The 20,977-nt window shown below is 42.3% G+C and overlaps 2 protein-coding genes across 8 annotated transcripts in view; one reads left to right on the top strand and one right to left on the bottom strand.

Annotated features, from left to right (window-relative positions):
* C7H6orf201 (chromosome 7 C6orf201 homolog) overlaps positions 1–4,321 on the bottom strand; it is a 29,548-nt gene extending 25,227 nt beyond the window's left edge. For all 4 annotated transcript variants that reach the window (XM_027603317.1, XM_027603319.1, XM_027603316.1 and 1 more), the window contains exon 1: positions 4,021–4,321. In XM_027603317.1, the coding sequence (XP_027459118.1) occupies positions 4,021–4,213 (193 nt within the window). In that variant the 5' untranslated portion in view covers positions 4,214–4,321. The remainder of the gene's footprint in view (positions 1–4,020) is intronic.
* A 109-nt stretch (positions 4,322–4,430) lies between these two features.
* Positions 4,431–19,456, top strand: FAM217A (family with sequence similarity 217 member A). Of its 4 annotated transcripts, XM_027602678.1 has the most exons (9): positions 4,431–4,737; positions 6,334–6,566; positions 10,962–11,087; positions 12,142–12,229; positions 14,285–14,369; positions 14,534–14,547; positions 15,280–15,354; positions 15,441–15,508; positions 17,944–19,456. In XM_027602678.1, exons 1-9 carry the CDS (start codon positions 4,720–4,722, stop codon positions 19,160–19,162), a joined length of 1,926 nt encoding a protein of 641 aa, XP_027458479.1. In that variant the 5' UTR covers positions 4,431–4,719; the 3' UTR covers positions 19,163–19,456. The 4 variants fall into 4 exon arrangements, with proteins under 4 accessions (XP_027458479.1, XP_027458480.1, XP_027458481.1 ...); XM_027602677.1 differs by lacking the exons at positions 4,431–4,737; positions 6,334–6,566 and adding an exon at positions 7,111–7,127; XM_027602679.1 differs by lacking the exons at positions 14,285–14,369; positions 14,534–14,547.
* Positions 19,457–20,977: the final 1,521 nt, after the last annotated feature.

The raw sequence follows: 20,977 nt of genomic DNA, 5'->3' as shown, positions 1-20,977 counted from the left end.
ACAAAAAGTCCAGTCAAGAAATGGGCAGAAGACATGAACAAATATGTCTCCAAAGAAGACATCCAAATGACCGACAGGCACATGAAAAAAAGCTCAACAGCACTCGGCATCAGGGAAATCCAAATCAAAACTACCGTGAGATATCACCTCACATCAGTCAGAATAGGTAAAAATCAACAACACAAGAAACAACAGGTGTTGGCGAGAATGTGGAGAAAGGGGAACGCTCTTGCACAGTTTGTGGGGATGCAAACTGGTGCAGCCACTCTGGAGAACAGTATGGAGGTTCCTCAAAAAGTTACAAACAGAACTACTCTACAGCCCAGCAATTGCACTACTAGGTATTTACCCAAAGGATACAAAAGTGCTGATTTGTTTGTGTTTTTTTTTAAAGATTTTATTTATTTATTTGAGAGAGAGAGCACATGAGAGGAGGGAGGGTCAGAGGGAGAAGCAGACTCCCTGCTGAGCAGGGAGCCCTATGCGGGACTTGATCCCAGGACTCCAGGATCCTGACCTGAGCCGAAGGCAGTCGCTTAACCAACTGAGCCACCCAGGCGCCCACAAAAGTGCTGATTTGAAGGGGCACCTGCACCCCAATGTTTATAGCAGCACTATCAACAATGGATAAAGATGTGGCATATATTTACAATGGAAAAAGAATGAAATCTTACCATTAGCGATGACGTGGATGGAACTAGAGGGTATAATGCTAAGCGAAATAAGTCAGTCAGAGAAAGACAAATATATGGTTTCACTCTTATGTGGAATTTAAGAAACAAGACAGATGAACATAGGGGAAGGGAAGGAAAAATAAAATAAGATAAAAACAGAGAGGGAGGGGCACCTGGGTGGCTCAGTCAGTTGAGCACCCGACTCGTGATTTCAGTTCAGGTCACGATCTTGGGATCAAGCCCCGTGTCAGGCTCCCTGCTCAGCGTGGAGTCTGCTTGTCCCTGTCCCTCCCCCTCAGCCCCTCCACTTGCTTGCTTACTCTCAATCTCTCTCTATAAAATAAATAAAATCTTAAAAAATAAAAAAATCAGAGAGGGAGGCTCTCTAACTATAGGAGACTATAGTTAAGAGAACAAACTGAGGGTTGCTGGAGGAGGGGGGGTGGGCTAGATGGGGCTAGGCATTAAAGAAGGCACTTGTGTTGAGCTCTGGGTTTTATATGTAAGTGATGATTCACTAAATTCTACTCCTGAAACCAATACTACACTATATGTTAACTAATTTGAATTTAAATTAAAAAAAATAATAAGTAAATAAATAAGAGAACTACCTGAGGAACTGGGCTGTGTCCCCTAACACCTGATGTATTCATTTCCTAGGACTGCCATAATAAAGAGCCACAGTCTGGGTGGATTAAAACAAAAAATGTATTATCTCCCAGTTCGGGAGGCTGGAAGTCCGAAACCAAGGTGTCATCAGGGCTGTGATCCCTCTGAAACCTCTAGGGGAAAGGTTTCTTCCTTACCTCTTCCTAGGTTTTAATATTTGCTGGCAATCCCTGGTGTTATCCTGACTTACAGATGCATCAGTCCAATCCTTGCGTTTGTTGTCATACGGCCATCTCCTCCCTCTGTGTCTCTGTCTTCTTATAAGGGGAGTCATATTGGTTTAGGAACCCACCCCACTCCAGTTGACCTCCTCTTAATTACATCTGCACCTCTCTCAAGACCCTATTTCCAAATAAGTTCACATCTTGGGATACTGGGGGGTTAAGACTTCAACGTATCATTTTGGGGGACATAGCTCAGCCCTAATACCTCAGAAAGTATAAGATAATTGGTTAGGACCACAGCTGCCTGTGGCCACAGAGACACAAGGTCAGTGTTGGGAGTCACTTGTATTTTCACCAGCTGGGTGAAGGTATGAAGGACAGGGGGTCAAGTTTTCTACATGTTATATGCGAAGCCCCTGGAAATGGATTAGTTTTGAGTCATCTTGAATAGGCTCTCAAGAGGGCTTCTGTCACCCAATGAGGCAGTCTCCACTGAAACACGTTGGGAGCACAGCCTACAGAAGCTGGGCCAGGGGTGGGGATGGAGGAGGGGAAATGTCAGCAGGAGGCTGAGTGAATGAGAGATCTCCAGCAAGGGAACCCACCAGACGCCCGGGAAAGAAGAGGCCAGCTTTGGAAAGCTGTCACCCCTAGAAGGCACGAATGACAGGTGACAATCTGATATTTCACATCAAGGAAGTCTTTTCAGTTCTTCCCAGCCTCACCCTTGTCAACCCAACAGCAGCCAGTGAGCGGGGATGGAATGATAAAAAAAAAAAAAAGCCCCACCACATCGCAGGCCAACTCCCAGTCTCTGAGTCTATGTCACGCCAGAGCGATGGGGAGCAGAGAGGTCTTTACTCTGGTTGAGGGTTTAGAATGTGGGCATTAGAGTGGACATTTTGTTATCTGAATAAATACGACCAGGAAAGCTCTGAGATCTGCTTGTAGTTTCACCCAAAGCTGATGAGCAAAGAACAACAGAATGGGCCAAAGAGGAAGTTGTGAGTAAAAAGAAAATTAGTTTCTACTTACTCTGCCCAGTTCAACTCATTTAAGAAGCCAGTAACAACATCAAGAACTAATGATGTAATGTATGGTGATTAACATAACAATAAAAAATTAAAAAAAAGAAGCCAGTAACATACATTTTAATTTTGACAAAGACTTTCAAATTATCTTCAAAAAGCCTGAATCATGATTAACATAACAATAAAAAATTTTTAAAAAAAGAAGCCAGTAACATACATTTTAATTTTGACAAAAACTTTCAAATTATCTTCAAAAAAGCCTGAATCAGTAAGCATGCTAATAATGATTGGGAGGGTATTAATTTCCCCACATGTTCATCATTATTGATCTTTCAAGATTTGACCAGTATGATGGCCTAAAAAATGCCACCTTGATTTATCTTCTGCTTCCTTGATTACCAGAGTGTTTGAACATCTCTCATGCTTATTGATAACTTGCATTTCATCTTGTAAATTGCCTATGACATGTATCACTTGTAGTAGTTTCCTTATATTTTCCTTAACTATTTTTATGTAATTGTTAGTGTAATCTGGATGTTGGGGTCAAATCATAATACTGTGCATTCAGGGACCAGGGACTAACCAGAATACAAATGGACAAATTTGCCATCAAACCTTCCTACCCCTGACTTGTGTCTTAATTACTGTGGTAGCTCCTACTTTCTTTCTAAGTTCATGGGCACAAGTGGCTACCAGCTACCTTTGCCCTTCCCTGAAGCATAAATAATTCAGGAGGCAGGCTCCACCCAATTCTGCAAATCAGTTCAGTTATCAACTGCCCTGATGGAATTCCAGAATTGGAGGGCCACTCCAAACTCCAGAAAGGGAAAGTCATTTGTAATCTTCGGGGGGAATATCCGGCTTCTCTCTGGGGTGGTACAAATGGAGGAAGAAGCAGCGGGAAAGAGAGCAAAGGAATAAACATCAAAGCCCCACCTTCAACTTGGAAGTTCTCTCACTCATCTCAAAATCACATCTACACCCGTAAATTTAGTGGTAATTTCCCACTTAGTCCAGTTTCCATCATTCCACAGGTAAGCTTTGCCGAAAGAGGAGTGACAGACCTATCTCCGTTCATAAAAGACCAGTGAAAGAAAAGGAATGTGAAGGAGTGATGGTGGAGTCCATCGCTGGGCACGCTATCCACGGGTCCATGGGTCTCAAGGACGGACCACACCCGCCATGTAGAGGCAGTTCTTGGGACACCTGGGTGGCTCAGTCAGTTGAGCATCTAACTCTTGATTTCAGCTCAGGTCATGATCTCAAGGTCATGAGATCAAGCCCCCTGTGGGGTTCTGTGTTCTGCGGGGAGTGTGCTTGGGATTCTCTCTCTCTCTCTCTCCCTCTGACCTTCCCCCAGCTCTCTCTCTCTCTAAAAAAAAAAAAGAAAGCTAGTTCTTACTGGTGGCTAAAAGAAGAAGTTTGCGCCAAGATAAAGTGTGTGCTTGTTAAAAGAGCTCACACCACCCTCTACCCACGTACAATTTTGTTTGTCCTCTTCCCTCTTGTAGGAATAAAGTGTCTCCATCAGATGGTTTGGCAGCAGTCTGTGAAGGTTGGACAGAGTCTCAAAGGTGTGACGCAGAACCTCAGGCTGTGCGTAGTTTTTGGGTGTCTTCAGTTTGTCTAGGAGAGGAAGTTTCAGTGTGAAGTGATTGTTCTTGGCCGTCCCCATGACCACCCGCCAGAGTTAGAAGCACAAATAAAGAATTGGAAGGGTGGAGCCCCTTGCTGTTGTTATTTCTCCATGCTTTTGTACACCCCTGAGGAGATGCCATGGAATCCCTTTTCTGGTCTCTGATCGCTTAGCGTTCTGAGAGTCACAATGGCCTGGACCTTCGCCTGGAACCCTGAGGGCTCATCTGATCTTCAAACCAGAAGAAATCAGCCAGTCAAAAACACCTTGCCAAGTCTTACAGGGATTTCAGGCAGAAACTCCGGTTTCCTGTCTGAACATGAGCAAGACCTGAGGAAAGCAGGTGCTTTCCTGAAGGGAAGAGGGGAAGCCAGGGTGCACACCTCCAGTGCTCTTTCTCCAGCTGGCACTCCGCACGGGCCATGCACCCTGGGCACATGTAATTCAGACTCCACAGATCCTCGGGGCCCTGAGGGAGAGCGCTTACATCCACACAGTTCTTGAGCAGAACTGGGGAAAGAGCTCCATCGCCCATAACTGTGGAAATGTCCAGATTAACACAGGTAAGAAGCCAACCTGCTGCGTGTTCTCTTATCCAAACTGACAAAGGAAACAAAATGTTCAATTCTAGCTTGAGCGGCAGAAGCCATTCTTCACTGTGGACCCTGAGCCGAAGTACTAAATCACCTTAAGCCACCACACTCAATGGCATAGCCCTGAGCCAGATAGAAGGTGCCAAGAGCTATTCCCAGATTTGGGGCAAACGTGCAAATCATAAGGGTTGTTCTAGCTACTCCTTAGTCTCAGCATGCTCCACCCAAGGAGCCAGGTTCACTGTCATTGCCCTGTCCCGTGCACTGGCTGGGAATCATACCTCAAAGTGATCAGGGAGCGCCATGGAAGCCAGGCATGCCAGGGCAAGAGCTGGGAGTGTTTGCCAGCTTTTTACCGAACTTAAAAACCCTTGACCAAGACTATAAAAACTTCAGGATTATATCGTAGGGTACATTAGTGCCCAGAGCGGAAGATACCAACTTTCACTTCTTAACTTTCCAGTTCAGTTTCCATTTGCAAACTTTAAAAAGTAAGACTTTTAAACATACACAAAAAGGTATACTTTAAATAAACTTAAAATATGATATAGAATCAGAGCCACTCGAATAGAATGTGATTCTCATAATGTCGTAGGTGTTTTTGGAAAGAGAAGGGAGCTGGAGGAAGTGAGGGTGGTAGAATATTTTGATAGACCGAGACTTCTTTCTTCCAAGCAAACTTGAGTGTATTACTCTAAATATTTATATAAATCGAAAAGAACAAACCATGTTTTAAGCCATTCAACAGGCCAAGGAAGTGATATATTAAAATTGATTCTTTATACTGCATGAAAAAATATATAGATATATCAATATATATAAATTGACACCTGTATGATATATATATAATGTTATTATAATACCACGGACTATATTCCCTATACTGTTCCCTTCATCCCCACCATATGTTCTTAATCATTGCTATAAATAGCAACTGATGGAATGTTTCTAGTTATCTGGTTTATTGACCTTGGCTGAAATCAGAAGTAGACCACAATTATGATATTTTATTTTTAAATAAACTTTATTTAATGGATGGATAAATGTCTTTTGCAATGGATAAGACTTCTCCAAGGAATCCACCTCCTTCATCTTCTCTGTCTCGTGCTGCAGGGGAAAGAACGCTGTTCAGGACCAGAGTTAGCACCCCCGCCGCTAACTAGCTGTGTGATCTTGATCTCAGCCAGCCAGGTCTCAGCCTACAGAACGAATGTGCTCTGACAAAACAGAGCCTTCTATTTTGTGCCGTGTTTGGGATTTGCCTTCTTTCCAATTCTGTTCTTCCATGATCAATACATTTCCATTTCCATAACCACAGCGGTAACGTATTATTATTTTCTCAAAGAAAAGATGAGAGAGAATCCTCCTAAGCCTGCACTCCCTTTCTGATTGTGACAGTGAGTTGCTAGGAAGGGCCAGCCGCGCCACTCAGGTAGTAGCTCTGTGTTATTAACTAAATTGATCCCACAGCACAGCACCTGCAGGACACTGGGTTGTTTTTCGAGTTAGGCTGATCTTTTATTCATGACTTTTAGGTAAATGGCAATTCCTTTTTTTGTTCCAAAGAGGGCTGTTGTGTCTCCTGAGCACCTTCCTCTTCCCCTCTGCCACAGTGGATGTGACAAGACCAGCTGGCTTCCAGAAGGCAAAGTATTCAGTAATGTTCAAAGGGAAAAGATCATCTCCAAGCTTCTTAAAGAAAGCGTTCTAAAGAGAGTGTTCCGTTCAAAGCAGATGAGGTGGGAGGCTTCCAGCCGCCAGAAGGAGGACCCAGGCTACACCTTTCCTGGCACCAGAAAGTAAGTCTTGATCCTGAAACTTAAAACTTCCAAGTACATTGGTGATGTAAGACTAAGAAAACACGACTGCAGAGCATAGGCATCTGAAGGACAGGAAGCCATAAAGCTATTCCCACTGCAGGCAGCAAGTCCTGAAGAAAAATCTAAATAGAGGTGGACATATACCATGGAGAATTTATCCAAAAGTACTGGCTACAACTTCTGCAGCCAATGTGTCTGTTTATCTTTTGGAAAGATATTCCTGGGCATCACTATCACATTCGTTCTAGGAATTAATAGATTTTATTTTATTTTTTTTTAAAGATTTTATTTATTTGTTTGACAGAGAGAGAGAGCAGGGAGAGTGTCAAGCAGAGGCAGAGGGAGAAGCAGACCCCCTGCTGAGCAGGGAGCCCGATGCGGGACTCGATCCCCGGACTCCAGGATCATGACCTGAGCCGAAGGCAGTCGCTTAACCAACTGAGCCACCCAGGCGCCCGGAATGAATAGATTTTAAACAAGATTTGTTACATTTTTGCAACAAAATGGTGGTCTCCCAAACAAGGGAGTAAAGGGGTCAAGGTTAGTTTTTAAAAGAGAAACACAACTTCTAAGTAAAAAAATATTTTTATACATATTTCCTAAAAAGAAACTGTACACACCCAAGCAAGTTAGGACATTTCAGGTAAATGCTCACAGAAATGGAGACCTAAGTCGGGGATTTAGGTAATTGGCCATGAGAGAAAGAGAAAGCTGAGGCTGCAAACAGGAGAAGCGTAGGACTAGTTACCTAACCACACACAAATTGAACTGAAATCACCCAGAATTGAACTGAAATATTTCCCACTGAATAGCATCTTATTTACTTGAGAACAAAAATGCATGCTATTAATTAGAAAATATGACCTTGACTTTCTGAAGATATTTACATAATTACACCGAACAAGATTCCATTGCAGTAAATAGCCAGCCGTGACGCTGACAATATAGCAGGGACAAATAAAGGGAAGTGGGGACAAACACGTGGGTAATATAAAAGATATGAAAGGTTTTGAAAGAGGTGGACTGAACTAGAAGGATTTCCCTGCAGGATAATTAGAAGCTAAGTAATGTCGTCACTGACATTTCTTTGCATCACCCTGGGCTAAAAAAAAAAGGAATGTCTATCAAAGTGCTTTCCAAAAGAGCTTTCTCTGGGCCCAAATTGTCACCTCTCTCAGAGTAGGAGAAACTGAGGTGAGCAGCAAGGCATGCTTACCTACCAAGGGATTGGCCCAAGGCTTTCCTTCTTTCCACCAATCCAGACCACCTCCATGGTAATGAATGTAAGAGCTTGTAAATGCCACAAGACAGAACATCTGTCTCACCTTACCTCACCAGATTAGCTAAGAGGTACAGGTTTAAAGTAAGGCAAGCCTGATGCTACCCCTAAAACCTGAATTCCCAGAGGGGTCTTGGGGTGGCCTGAAAGGAAGGTGCGTTCTGTTGGGCTAAGGATTGACGTTAGGGCTGCCCCCGAGCTACTGTGGAGAACAGTCCATTGTCTAATGATTGCCTTCAGGCTGGATGACAGCCAACCCAGAGTCAAAGCTGTGGAGAGGGTATGATTCTCTTCGTTGTTGCCCTTAGATTGTCCACGACCACAACGTCTCACGCTTACTTTTCTTCCCTCTCAGCCTTGTCTCCTCACAGCCTAGACTGAATGCTCTCCTGCCGAACTCTCTACAGGGACTAGGCTGTCACTATCGTTTTAAACCTGTAATACTAACAACTTTATCAATTCAACAAGTGGGGGGGGCATGATTTTTATGCTGACGTCAAAGCATTCAAAGAGTCTCCAGAGAAAGTGAGGAGAGTCAAATTGATAAAGAAGGGTTTTAGGAATATGTTCTGTCAAGGAAAAAAAAAAAAAGAGAGAGAGAGAATCTTAGAGGATGTATTTATGGATGACAAATCTCAGAGGGACTTTAAGGGATCAGGGATCAGTTCATGTTCTGAAACAAAAGGAAAACGCGGAAACCAACATGGTAACCATACCACAGCAAATGTTATTTTTTGGAGTAATTAAATTAACTCAAACATTTATTGAATGCCTACTATACACCAGGTACCAGGCCAGATAGAATAAGGTCAGGCCTTGCCTTTAAGGCATTGGAAAAGATGGTGAGTGGGATATTGTAAATGAGTAATTATAACGTAACAGTGAGAAAGGAATTGTAAGCAAATAAATCATAATAACCTGACAGGGATTTTGGAAGAGGAAGAGGTAGCAATGTGTTCTTCCCTGAGGGGTCAGGGAAGATGATTTGTGAGCTAGATTTCTATGGATATGACTTAACTGGGTGGATCAAAGTCGGGAGGAGGAAAAAAAGGAGGAGCTATTACAGGAAAAGAAAAATGATGTATGTCCTGGAGGAGACAGAGTGTTTAGAAAAATTGCAAAATATCTGAGGTGTTGAACATGTAGGCCCTGAAAATGATAAGCAGATACTTAAAGCCTGGCTCATTCTTTGGGATTAGGAGGGTATTAGAGCAGATCCGTGCTTTTTATCAGCAGAATGGAAAACAGTCTGAAGGAGGAGAGAACCCAGGGGGGAGACTGCCAAGGAGGCCTATACTAATCTTATATTCATTCTCCTATATTTGTCAGAGAGAGAGCACAAGCAGGGAGAGAAGCAGGCTCCCCACTGAGCAGGGAACCCGATGCGGGACTCGATCCCAGGACCCTGGGATCACGACCTGAGCCGAAGGCAGATGCTTGAGTGACTGAGCCACCCAGGCGTCCCATGCCTAGCACACTTTTAGCCCGGTGATGGTTATTAAGGAGGGCACGTACTGCACGGAGCACTGGGTGTTATACGCAAACAATGAATCGTGGATCACTACATCAAAAACTAATCATGTACTGTATGGTGATTAACATAACATGCTAAAATAAAATTAAAAAGAAAAGAGTTAAAGTGACAGGGTGTATCAGTGAACTAGACAGGCAAGGCCTCTCTGCCTCATTCTCTACTGGGAAGAGGCGATAGAAAAGCACACGTGATTAACAAGACTGTGAGGAGTACAGAGAAGAAAATAGGGTGTTATGAAATAGAGTAATGTGGGTGGAAAGGTGTCTTTGAAGTTGAGTCAGAGCCGGCCTTTCTGAGAGGAAAACGGACATGCCGAGGAAGGAGACAGACACCTCTGGGCAGGGGACAGAGGTGGGAGATCCAAGGGCAGACACACCCTTGGAGTTGGGTTGGACATCTGGTTTATACGTGCATTTTCCTGGGAAGATTCTCAGAAGAGAATCTGAGATGGCCTCTCTTTCCCCCAAATGTTAAGAACCAGTGCATTTAGATGCTTAATGAAACATTCTGGGGCTTGAATCTACAGTTGGATGTTCAACCCCACAGAATGCAATAGTATCATCAGCAAAGGATTGCAAAAATATCTTCCTCAAATGTCAATGCTTTATATAAAGAATATCTCTGACATTTTTAGTATTCGTTTACTTACTTATACACATATATCAGTCAGAAATATGTAAGTGTTCACTCACATATTTGTTATATATGCATGTACATAATGCATATATAATAATATATCCATATTATATACGTGTATATATATTCCTTCCTCTGTCACCCCACGCACTTATTTCAGGGAACTGAAGTAAGAGATAGGCATTTGCAGGGCAAAACTGGCCTATCATCTCCATGTATCCCAGGTAGGAAAAAAAAAATCATCTTTTGTTCTTCTTATTGTAACACCAATGACTGATCTGGAACGACCAGAGGTGGGCTTGCTCTCAGCTGGGATACCTTCCTTCTTCCATTTTAGTTATTTAAATATTATATACTATAAGCCTAGATAGAACTGTACATATATCCATGCAATACATTACAGCTTGCTCGGTCTAGCGCACTACGCCTGAGCTCCTGGCTCTATTCGAACAGGGGCCAGGGACCCACTGGGCGCCACGCAGAGCTCTCGGCTCGGGGTCAGGGTCAGCGCCAGGGCGGGAGAAGGCCGGGGAAGGCCCGGCGGCCGTGACCTCAGCCCGCGCGGAGCCCCCGGGCGGCCCCCTCCACCCGCTATGGCCGAGTGAGGCGCGGAGGGGCGCAGGGGCCCGGGCTCCGGCTCAGCGCCCTCCCGCGGTGGCGTCGCCCGTCCCGCGGGCCTGGCGGCCTGGTGACCCCCGAATACCGGTGGCCCCGGTGGAACGCGGAGCCGTCGCGGGCGCGGGCGCTCGATGGTAGTTGCCCGGCGACCTGGCCGCGGGGGAGGCCTGCGGAGCCGCAGCCCCGGCCGAGGTTGGCCTCGCGGGGCCCCGCCTGGCTCCCCGGCGGCCCGCAGGCAGTCCAGCGCCGAGGGGGCCGTGGTCCCGGCAGGCCGCCGCCCGCTGCCATCCCTGTCCTCCCGCCGCAGGAAGGCCGAGTCCGAGGGGGCGCCCGTCAAGCCGCTCGCCCCGCACGCGGACGGGCCGGGGCCTCGGGGCGGCAGCGCCCTCGTAGACGACGCTGAGGACGACGCGTGGGCCTGCGGCGCCGTGGGGTAAGAGGCCGGGGCCCGGGGAGCCCCCGCGAGCCCCACCTGCTGTCCCCCCGCTCTGCGCTCCGCCCCCCCCCGACGGAGGGCGGGAGGGGGTGCTCGCCCGCGGGCTTTGGGCCTCCCACCTGCACCTGCACCACCTGCTCTCCTACCCCGTAGCTCCTTTCCCGACGGCCCCCTTGTCCTCGGGCCCCTCCTCCAGGCGCGGTGGCCTCGTCCAGGCGCCCAGTGCCCTACTCCGTGGCACACACGTGGGTGTCCCCACGCAGCGCCACCTCTTCAGCAAATTCCCTCCTCCTTCATTGTTCCATCCCAGGGCCCGGCACAGAGCAGGTGGATCAATACTTACTGATTCAAAACTTACCCGAACTGTATTTTCTATTTCTTCAGGCTACACCTTTCCCTCTAGGAGACAATAAATTGTAAACGATTCGCAAATATACTGATCACCGCGGTGGCTTTAATTTGTGATTCTTTCCGGATAGTCCTACCTTAACCCAATGATTGTTTTACCTGTTATCTGATAGTTTTCTGATCCTTCTACCTTAAACAGTAGTGGGCTTAGATACCATGATAGTTGGGCTTGGAAAGTAGTGCTTGGCCCTGTGGGCCTTTTAGTGTCCCTGAAACACGCATGGGGTGACTGTTCTGCCTGCGAGGTTAATCCTGCTTTCAAACGTAGCACCTGCTTTGAATAATTAAAAGCAGAGTTCATGGCCCTGCTTTATAAGTTCCAGATAATTCATCATGTTTTTTTCTGATTTGTGTTTTATCTTTCTGTCTGATAATGTCTCTGTTCTCACCTAAGACTTTAATTTCCTAATCTTCTGTCAGTTAGATCTTACAATTTGCTTTCTCTGTGGGTTTTTTGGGGGGGTCTGGTCCCCCTTGTTTCTGGCTGATTCCATATTGTTAGCCCTCCTCTGCTCTCATAGTCCCGTTCTCCTGCACTCGAAGCATTGTTGGACCTCCTTTAGACAAGGAGCCAAAGGCTCAAGGTTTTAAAACAATCGGTGTTGTACCTTACCCATAAATGTGCCTGTCACAACCTGTGTAGGATTTTAAGGAAACAGAGGACCAAAATGGGGAGAAGAAATGGTGAGAACAGTGGTACCAACCCACGTGGGTCCAACATCTCCCATGAGGTAAGGCTAATGGCTTAACTTGAGCATCTGGGCACCTCCCTTGGTCAAGACCTCACTCCTGCTGAATCTGACTGCCCACATCCCTGCTGCTTTCTCTCTTTGTGAGCATTTTGTACCGAGTTTTCCTCTTGGCACATTTGGAATATCAAATGGGAAATTTCTTTCTTTTAACAAAGGAAAAATTAACCAGCTTCTCTCCAAATCTCAAACCGGTTCTTATTGCAGCTGGATTTCCTGAAAGATGCTACCTTGCTCCCTCAGGCTGTGCTCACCTTTTTTTTATTCTCTCACACATATTCTGTGAGAAACGTTGGTAAGGCAGGAGGCAATATCAGAAAGCATAATCAATTCCCAACCTGTAAGGAGTTTGCAATCTAGCGGACCTCGTGTGTAGTTGATAGCTTCCCTTACCAGTTGACAAATTTGGTTATATTAATCTTATATGATCTCAACTGCAGTTTTCATCAGCTTCCCTTTACGTGTCACTGTACGGGTATTTCTGTCACATGTTATTTTGTACATTAGTGGACCAGGATCAGAGAGCTGAAAGAAGCCTGATAATCTGTCAGGGAGGTTTTAAAAATACAAACAACTGAGACTTACCTTCATCCTACTGAGTCAGACCTTGCAGTAATTTTTTTCAAGCATTTTTATTTTTTAAAGATGTACTTATTTTATTTTAGAGAGAGCGCAAGCAGGGGGAGGGGAAGAGGGAGAGAGAAAATCTTAAGCAGATTCCACAACCAGCACGGAGCCCAACCCGGGGTTCGATCCCACGACCCTGAAGATCATGACCCAAGCTGAAATTAAGAGTCAGATGCTTAACCGACTGAGCCACCCAGGTGCCCCTCAGGTATCATTTTTAAAACGCTCCCCAGGTGATTCTCACGTAGAGACTAGACCTAATTACGTGTCATCTTGGGGAGCAGGGAATTAACCTCCAGAGAAAGGTAATCTGCAGCCTACCTTCCAATGTTCAACTACCCTACCCAGCAGGAGATAATTTTCTTGTGGGCCAATTAAATCCTCATACTGTATTTAAGCTTATTCTCCCTGTTTCTCCTTTAGTTTGGGGATGATACCTAACATTTTGTGTAATTTACAAAGGATTTTCTCTCTCTTTTTTTTTTTAAAGATTTATTTATTTATTTATTTGAGAGAGAGAGAATGAGAGATAGAGAGCACGAAAGGGAAGAGGGTCAGAGGGAGAAGCAGACTCCCTGCTGAGCAGGGAGCCCGATGCGGGACTCGATCCCCGGACTCCAGGATCATGACCTGAGCCGAAGGCAGTCGCTTAACCAACTGAGCCACCCAGGCGCCCAGGATTTTCTCTTTTGAGATAGAAAACAACTGAGTTCATGCTCTCAAAAAATTACTTTTTCTTTTTTCTTTAATAAACTCCTCACCTCTTTACTTTCCCTATTCCAGGATAAATTGTTATAATCCTCTCCTGCACACACCCCACATTTTTCCCCCACAGCATTCAGCACAATGTCTGGAACATAAATACTCAGTACATATTAGTGCCTTTCCCTCTTCATTTTTTGGCTTGCTTTTGAATATTTCCTGAGTGTGGTTCAGTGTCTGGAGTCTAGAATGAGTAGCGGGCTGGTCAGTGTTGAGTACAATGTGAAGATTAGATAATTTTCTTTGGTGGTTGGAAAGATTTTATAGGGTATCAGATCTGGTGTTCAGATACAGAAAATTTGGTGAATGTGCCATTGTGTACCAGGGACACACTGAACTGGATATTTTATTATATTTTTAAGATTGATTTTGAAAACCTGTGTGTCATTATTTTTAACAAAATGAGAACAAAACCATAAATTATTGTAAAGGCCTATCTCCTAATAGGTGTTATCAAGCTGATAATAAGTTTGATAAGAGAACACTGCATGCTTCTCAAAAATGCTGGTAGTGTCCTTATAGGAAGGAGAATGGGTCATGAAACTTTATACCTTTCTCATACTTTAGCCACAGACATGAAAAATTATGTACTTGAGCTTTTAAAATGTTCTTAATGTTAAGTTTATTCTAAAACAAATATTGTTTTAGAACTTGTCTCACTGGAATTTGGAATCAGAAGTACCTGCTCCTGAAAATAAAAATCTCCCACCTGGAAAGTACAGTGCAGCAGGTGGTAAGAAATCCTAGATGTGTGTATTTATATTTATAAATACTGCACATTTATGTTCATCCATATTTATAATATGAATAACCACTCATATTAAAGGGGGTTTGTTTTTAATACAACCAGTTTTATGTAACTATTAATTGTCATTTTTTCCATACACATTCTTTCAGGCAAAATTAACAAGGTAAAGATAAATGTTTGGTTTTAAATAATTCACAAAACATTATTTTAAAATTATACGTATGTTCATTAAAAAATTTCTTTCTTTAAAAATTTCCATCTCATTTCTGTAGAGTTCTTCAAACAAGTCAAAGCCTTTTCTGTTCTGCAGGGCTGCAAACTGGACATTAAGTTAATACTTTATTATATATTTTTTCAATATAAGAATACCAGAAATGGAAATTAACATTGTAGTGACTATAGTGTTTTGTAGTCATTTCCAAAAGAGAAGTAGTCTCAGCTCTTAAGATATATTGAGGCAGTTAAAATGGTTAATATTTTGTTTTGAAGTAGTGAGGAAATTCATCTTTCATCTTTTTTGGATCAAAATATAAGATATAACAAATTTGGTTATATTAATAGTTTAATATACTATATATTTTAATATATAGTTTTTTAAAATAATAGTTTAATATAATATATTAACAATTAATATTAACAGTTAAGTAACTGTTAGTAAAATAAAGATAATCTTAATGATATTCGAGGCTCATTTGTTAACACTGTTGGTATTTGTAACTAGTTCCTGCTGAAGTCAGTAAAAACAAATGATATCTGTATGTATAAAAGGGAGTATTTTATGACTTTACAATATATTTACAATATATTTGTTGGTTAGAACAAGAACTATACATTCTTAGAACAATAACAGGGAATAGAGATGTATTGTGTTTAAAAGTCTTCTGCTGCTTTATAGAACCATTTGGAAATTCCAATAGAGCAAATGATGCTAGAACTAAATTTGTCAGAGCATGCTCACAAAAGAACACAGGTGAGATGTTATTCATCATAATCAAAGTATTTATTTTTCAATGCATGCAGTTACTAAAATGTTGCCCATGGTTTTTCTGTTTCCAGAATAATAAACAAGGGATATTTCAGTTATGGAGTTATCCTCTTAACGAAGGAAGTACCATGGAGAACAGGTGAGAGAATATCTATTTTCGTAAACCCCTAAATTAGTGAGATACATTTAAATGCAAATGAGTTAACTACTCATCTGAAAGACAAGGAGAAAAACAACCAGAAGAAAAAGTATTGTGTGCCACTTGTGGGAAGTTATGGAAACTCACCCTAAAATAGGAAGTGGCTGGCGTACACCACAGAGATCATCAGTATAAGAAGAATTCAGTTTCCTGTGCCCTTACAGTGAGAGTTTCCATGGATAGGGTTGGGGCTTCTTGTTGAAGGGAAAAGGAACTGTAATAGAAACAGTGATAGAAAAATAATAGTCCATGGGGCAGGAATGATTTCTGTCCCTTGTGTATATTAATTCATTTAACCATCACAGTAATCCTATAAGGCACTATTGTCAGCATCCCTATCTTTCAGATGAGGACATTGAGTCAGGGTGACAAGGTATGTTACTTGCCCAAAGTCATACAATGAATGAATGGCAGAACCAGATTCATGCTCTCAAGCACTACAGTATATTGCTTCTCAGACCTTACTTGGGTTTGAATTCTTATTTTTTGGTCCTTAAACTTACTGTGTTAGAACCAGCTGGAATGCTTCTCACAAACACAGATTACTACTGTGTGGCGATTCCATTTATTGAACACCAGGTCACTTTTACATACAGTGTGTTGTTTAATGGAGATCTTGAGTTCTGGATCAGAACTAGAATTAGTTCCTCAGTTTTGTCCCCACTTTTGACAGTAGGGTGGCTCATTGGTAGCAGTCTCCCAGTCAGAGGACTTTACCTCAGTGAGGCTCAGGATAAAACTCAACCTAATGCTGAAATTCGAGGCATGAGTCCAAGAAGTGCTGAAGGGACTATAGTGACTAATGTCCCAAGGGAACGTCAGTGTGAGGGGCATGGGAAAGGCTACTTTTACTAGAACGAACTCTGCTGGGAACAAGGATTTCAAGATAAGAGGTCAAATGAAATGAATTGAATTTCATCATACTAACATACAGCAAACATAAACTGAGTCAGTAGAGGGCAGTGGCTAGGATTACCAACATGGGGTGCCACCACTCAGGCTTAAATCCCAGCTCCACCACTTACCGGATGTGGGACCTGAGCCACTCTGTGCCTCAGTTCCCTTGCCCATAAAAGGTAGAAAATAAAAGCGCTTATCCTATAGGGTTGTTGTGAGGACTAAACAGAATCATGTGTTTGATAAGTATTTGTTATTAATCCTGGGGAAGCCTAAGTATGTTGCAGTGTTAGAAGTCCTGGATCAGTGAAATATTCTATCACATTTAATTTTTCTCCTCAGTATGCCATCAAGAATAAAATGCCTTTCATTTAGTGTTTAACATTTTGCAAAGTACGTTCATGTAATTGTTTTGCTTCTCAGACAACCCCAAGGTCGGTACTGTCATTACCATTCTGCTCACTGGTGGCAAAGGGGTTCAAACCTAGGTCCTCACCCCCAGATTCCGTGCTCTTTTCACTAAACAACATGGATTGTGTCTCTTATCAATTGTAGATTTAAAGTGACTTCCCCATGGTTTTACAAAAGCAAGTGAGTTTAACTAATATTTAACTAAATCAATAAATTTTTACATTTTCTATAGAAATAGAAGTATTTTTCAAAGCCCTTCAAGAACACTGGCATTAAAGGAAGCAAGAAGATAATGAGACTATATATGTCAATTAATGCTTCAACTCTTCCAATGTCAGAATTTCTAATAAGCTTTTTAAAAAAACAAACTATAAACTCAGTATTCTACGGCATGGCTCTTTTGCAGTTTTCATTCTAGTATAGTACTAGAAGCATTACTCATAAAATAAAAGACCCTCAGATGAAAATTACTATGGGATAATTTTTTAAATTGTATAGTTTCTTTCTTTTTTTTTTTTTTTTACTATGGGATAAGATTTGGTAAACATTGTTTTGCTTTCTTTTATGTTAGCATAACTTTTTAAAACCACAATGGCCAAAGTAGAAGGCTTTATTGAGTAACCTAATTACATTCTTTGAGTTTCCTTTTATCTAATCATGTGTCCGTAAATGTTTCACTATAATTTCAGTTTGAGTTGGAGAGCTCCCTTCTCAGACATCATCACTGCATGTACAGTATGTTCATAGGCAAATAGATAGAATTAGCCATTTTTAACCTAGTGGCCATTCATAGACACAGCTAGACATTTGTGGGTAGAATGATCTAGTCACCTGTGCATGCACAAAGGGGTGTCCAGTTAATATTCTAATCTATACTCTAAAAAATATAGTTTTATATAATTGAGCATATTTGGAAATGAACATACCTCTGTTACAGATAGGTACACATAGGCCATTAGAAACTAAACATTATCCAGTCTTTGATAATTTTGCTTATTGATTATCATTTTAACAGCATTTTAATTCTAGTCAACAAACCATTCACTATTTAAATCATTTTGTTAAAGGGATTTCAAGAAGTCTGCGGTGGAAACTGGCTTTAATGTAGCCAATAATCCCGTGAGGCTCCTCACTCTGAACCCCTCCCTGACAAGTGCTTCAGTCACTAAGCAAGTTGGTTCTTACCCTGGCCTCCAGATACCATCGGGTCTCTGCTGGCCCTATGCTGATGGAGACTTTTTTAAGGACAGAAATGAGCCTTATATTAATTTATGTTCAGCCGTGGAAAACAGTAATGGTGAAAGCTTATCTGCCCCAAATTGGAATCTGAAATATGGAAACAGCAGTGTGGAAGAAAACTTAACAGACGAAAGTGATTTATCAGAAAATGAAAAAGCAAATGATAGTTTGCTCAGCTATTTTAAAAAGATGGACCTGAACTTAAAGCCAGAAACAATAGAAAATGTTGAGGAATCTGTCACAGAGGAACCAAATGAAGTATTTCCATATCCTGATTTTCTCCCTTCTCCTTTCAATACTCTGGACTTGCGCAAATTAGCCCTCTCAAAATCTGAGAATTGGAAAGCAACAGTGGAACCTCCCGAAAGCTCTCTTGAACATTTGATAACTCGTTTACTGGAAATGGAAAGGTTACAACACATGACTATACAAAAAGAGAGGCCCAGACTTCAAACTACCTTCTGCGCTCCAGCGGCTCCTGAGCGACCCTTTTCCTCCAAAGCTATCCCCAAAGTGAGACAACCAAAACTTTCGGACTCTTTGAGTCTTCAGACAACTTGTGTAGATAAAAGTCGCGAAAAAAGAAAAAGCAGTTCTGGATCTTGCAAGCTTGAACAAAATGCTTCCAAATGGAATTGGAGCAATGCCAGCAATACATACAAATGGACTTCTAGACCACCGTCTCTAAAAAGTTCATCTGCCACCAAACAATTGATGGCAACTTGTGATGACATTAGGAATCTCAGAAGCTCCATTTTGAATCCATGCCAAGAACTCTCAACCAAGCTCACTACTTCCCAAACAACTCAATCGTTGGTTAAAATGGTCTCCACAAGATGTCTGCCACCAAGGTCTCCAATACCAGTTTCATCTATACCTCTCTCTTTTCCCGAAAATCACAGAGAAGACATTAAGGCACCAAGGACCAAAAAGAAACCTTATCAAAAAAACATAGAATTGAACAAACCATTCTGTATTCAGAAGTTAAACTGTTTATCACCTTCCTTTGTAGGTAAGGATAAGTGTTCACCCACTGACCAAAAATAACTTTTCTCTCCTGCATCTCCATGTGAGCAAATCTATTTCCAAGAAGCTTGGCTAAAATACGGCTCATCATGCCGAGATACAGGTATTACACACATGAATAACTTGATGTGATGTGGAGTGGAACTTGTGAAAAGCACTGCTGAAATGTCTATATATAAATCCAAGGGCTTCCATCCTGACATATTTGACAATCTTTTGCATGTCATGTTTCAAAGGAATGTTTCACTTTGTAAACTATTCAAAAGATTATTCTTTTGTTGTGTTTCCCAGAATTCTGTAAACGCTGTAATCGACTGCTGGTGTATTTTGTGTTCCATTATAGTCTTAAGAGTACATTACCTCTATTAGCAAATTAATTTTTTTAGTTCTTCCCACTCTGGTATGTTTTTTTCTTTCCTTTGCTAGCTCTAAAATCTCCTTTGTCTATCATCTTGACCTATCTTTTGAGTTTTTTTTTTTTTTTGCCATTAAAAGCTAAGATACTTGTGATTTTGTTGAATTAATATGCAAGATCCTCTAGATCCTCCAGTGAATCTTAAAAAGTTTTCCTTTCCCAGGTCCTTTGTCATATACATGAAAGCGAAATCAGTTTTTTGGGGCCGAATGGTAGTTGTAGGCATGAAACAACCCTCTTCCACTCAGACCTAACAGTTTTAGAATGTCAAAGGGAAAATGAGAAAAGGTTGCTATCCACAGAGCAGCCAAAAATCTGTTAATGGAACTTTTCCCCAAAGTTCTTTGTTAAGTCTTAACCCCGGTTAGTTGAAAAGCAAACAGCTAAAGCTTCTTATCTCATTAATAGAAAGTGTGTGTGTGTAGGGGGGACTATGTGACTGACACACCTTACTGCACCTAATCAGGGAAACAAAAAAGTTGAGTCCAGGGTTCTGTCCCAAGCCCAAGGACACGGCACCTGAGAGTGGGGCTTGGGGACCTGCATTGTAAACAAACATCCCAGGTGATTTTAATGCGGGTGGTTCTTGGATCACACTTTGAAAACCACTGTAAAGGAAAAAGTTGGTGTAAAATGCATAGCTCAGAGTCTGGATGTTTGGGCGGGCGGGGGGGAGGGTGGGAATAGTGTGCTTTGGTTTCAGTGGATGGTTGAATTCAAGAGTTTTTCTTAAACATTAAAAAAATAACACGATGAAAACTTCAAGCGTTGCCCAAAGGAAACAGAAGTAAAAGGCGCCCTACTCCCCAGCCCCCTGCCAAGGCGTGGTCAATATCCTGTATCGTCTTCCCTGCCCCACCCACCCCCTCCACACCAAGCCAGATGAAATATTCGAGATAGGGATGGGGGAGATTAATTAAAAGACAATTCAAATACATATTGAAGAGAGCAACTGTGGCTTCAGTTTCCTCTATTTTTAGTAAAAGAATAAGGCTCAAAGAATTAGAAGCAGAGGTCAAAGAGAGTAGGCTGTTTTTAGATTAATTTCAAAGAATTTTCTGGAACTGTATCAACATGGCAAGAGAAAAATAAACTTAACTGTTCTTATTGTAGAACAGAACTTTACCTAAATCCCGTGGTTGGTGTCATTATCCAAAGAGGTAGAACATCCCTCTCACAGAACAGAATGTAAAAACGGACTCATGCTTTCACTCCATCCCAGCTTGCAATGGTCTTTCTTGTTTCCCGTCAACCCCCTTTCCTCTCATTGTTACAACGCTAACTTGAGTCCCGAGCCTTAGTTGGCAGACTTCTTACCCATTCTCATTTCTACCTTCTTTACTTGCTTGGATTTCATCCCCTCACCTGTAGATTCGTAATGATGTAATTTTTATCTGTAAAAGCGCCAGGAAAGGGACCTG

This window comes from Zalophus californianus, chromosome 7 (genome assembly GCF_009762305.2).
Source record: "Zalophus californianus isolate mZalCal1 chromosome 7, mZalCal1.pri.v2, whole genome shotgun sequence".
Classification (NCBI taxonomy): Eukaryota; Metazoa; Chordata; class Mammalia; order Carnivora; family Otariidae; genus Zalophus; species Zalophus californianus.
Note: the sequence above shows the minus strand (reverse complement) of the source record. Positions and strands in the feature narration are given on the sequence as shown.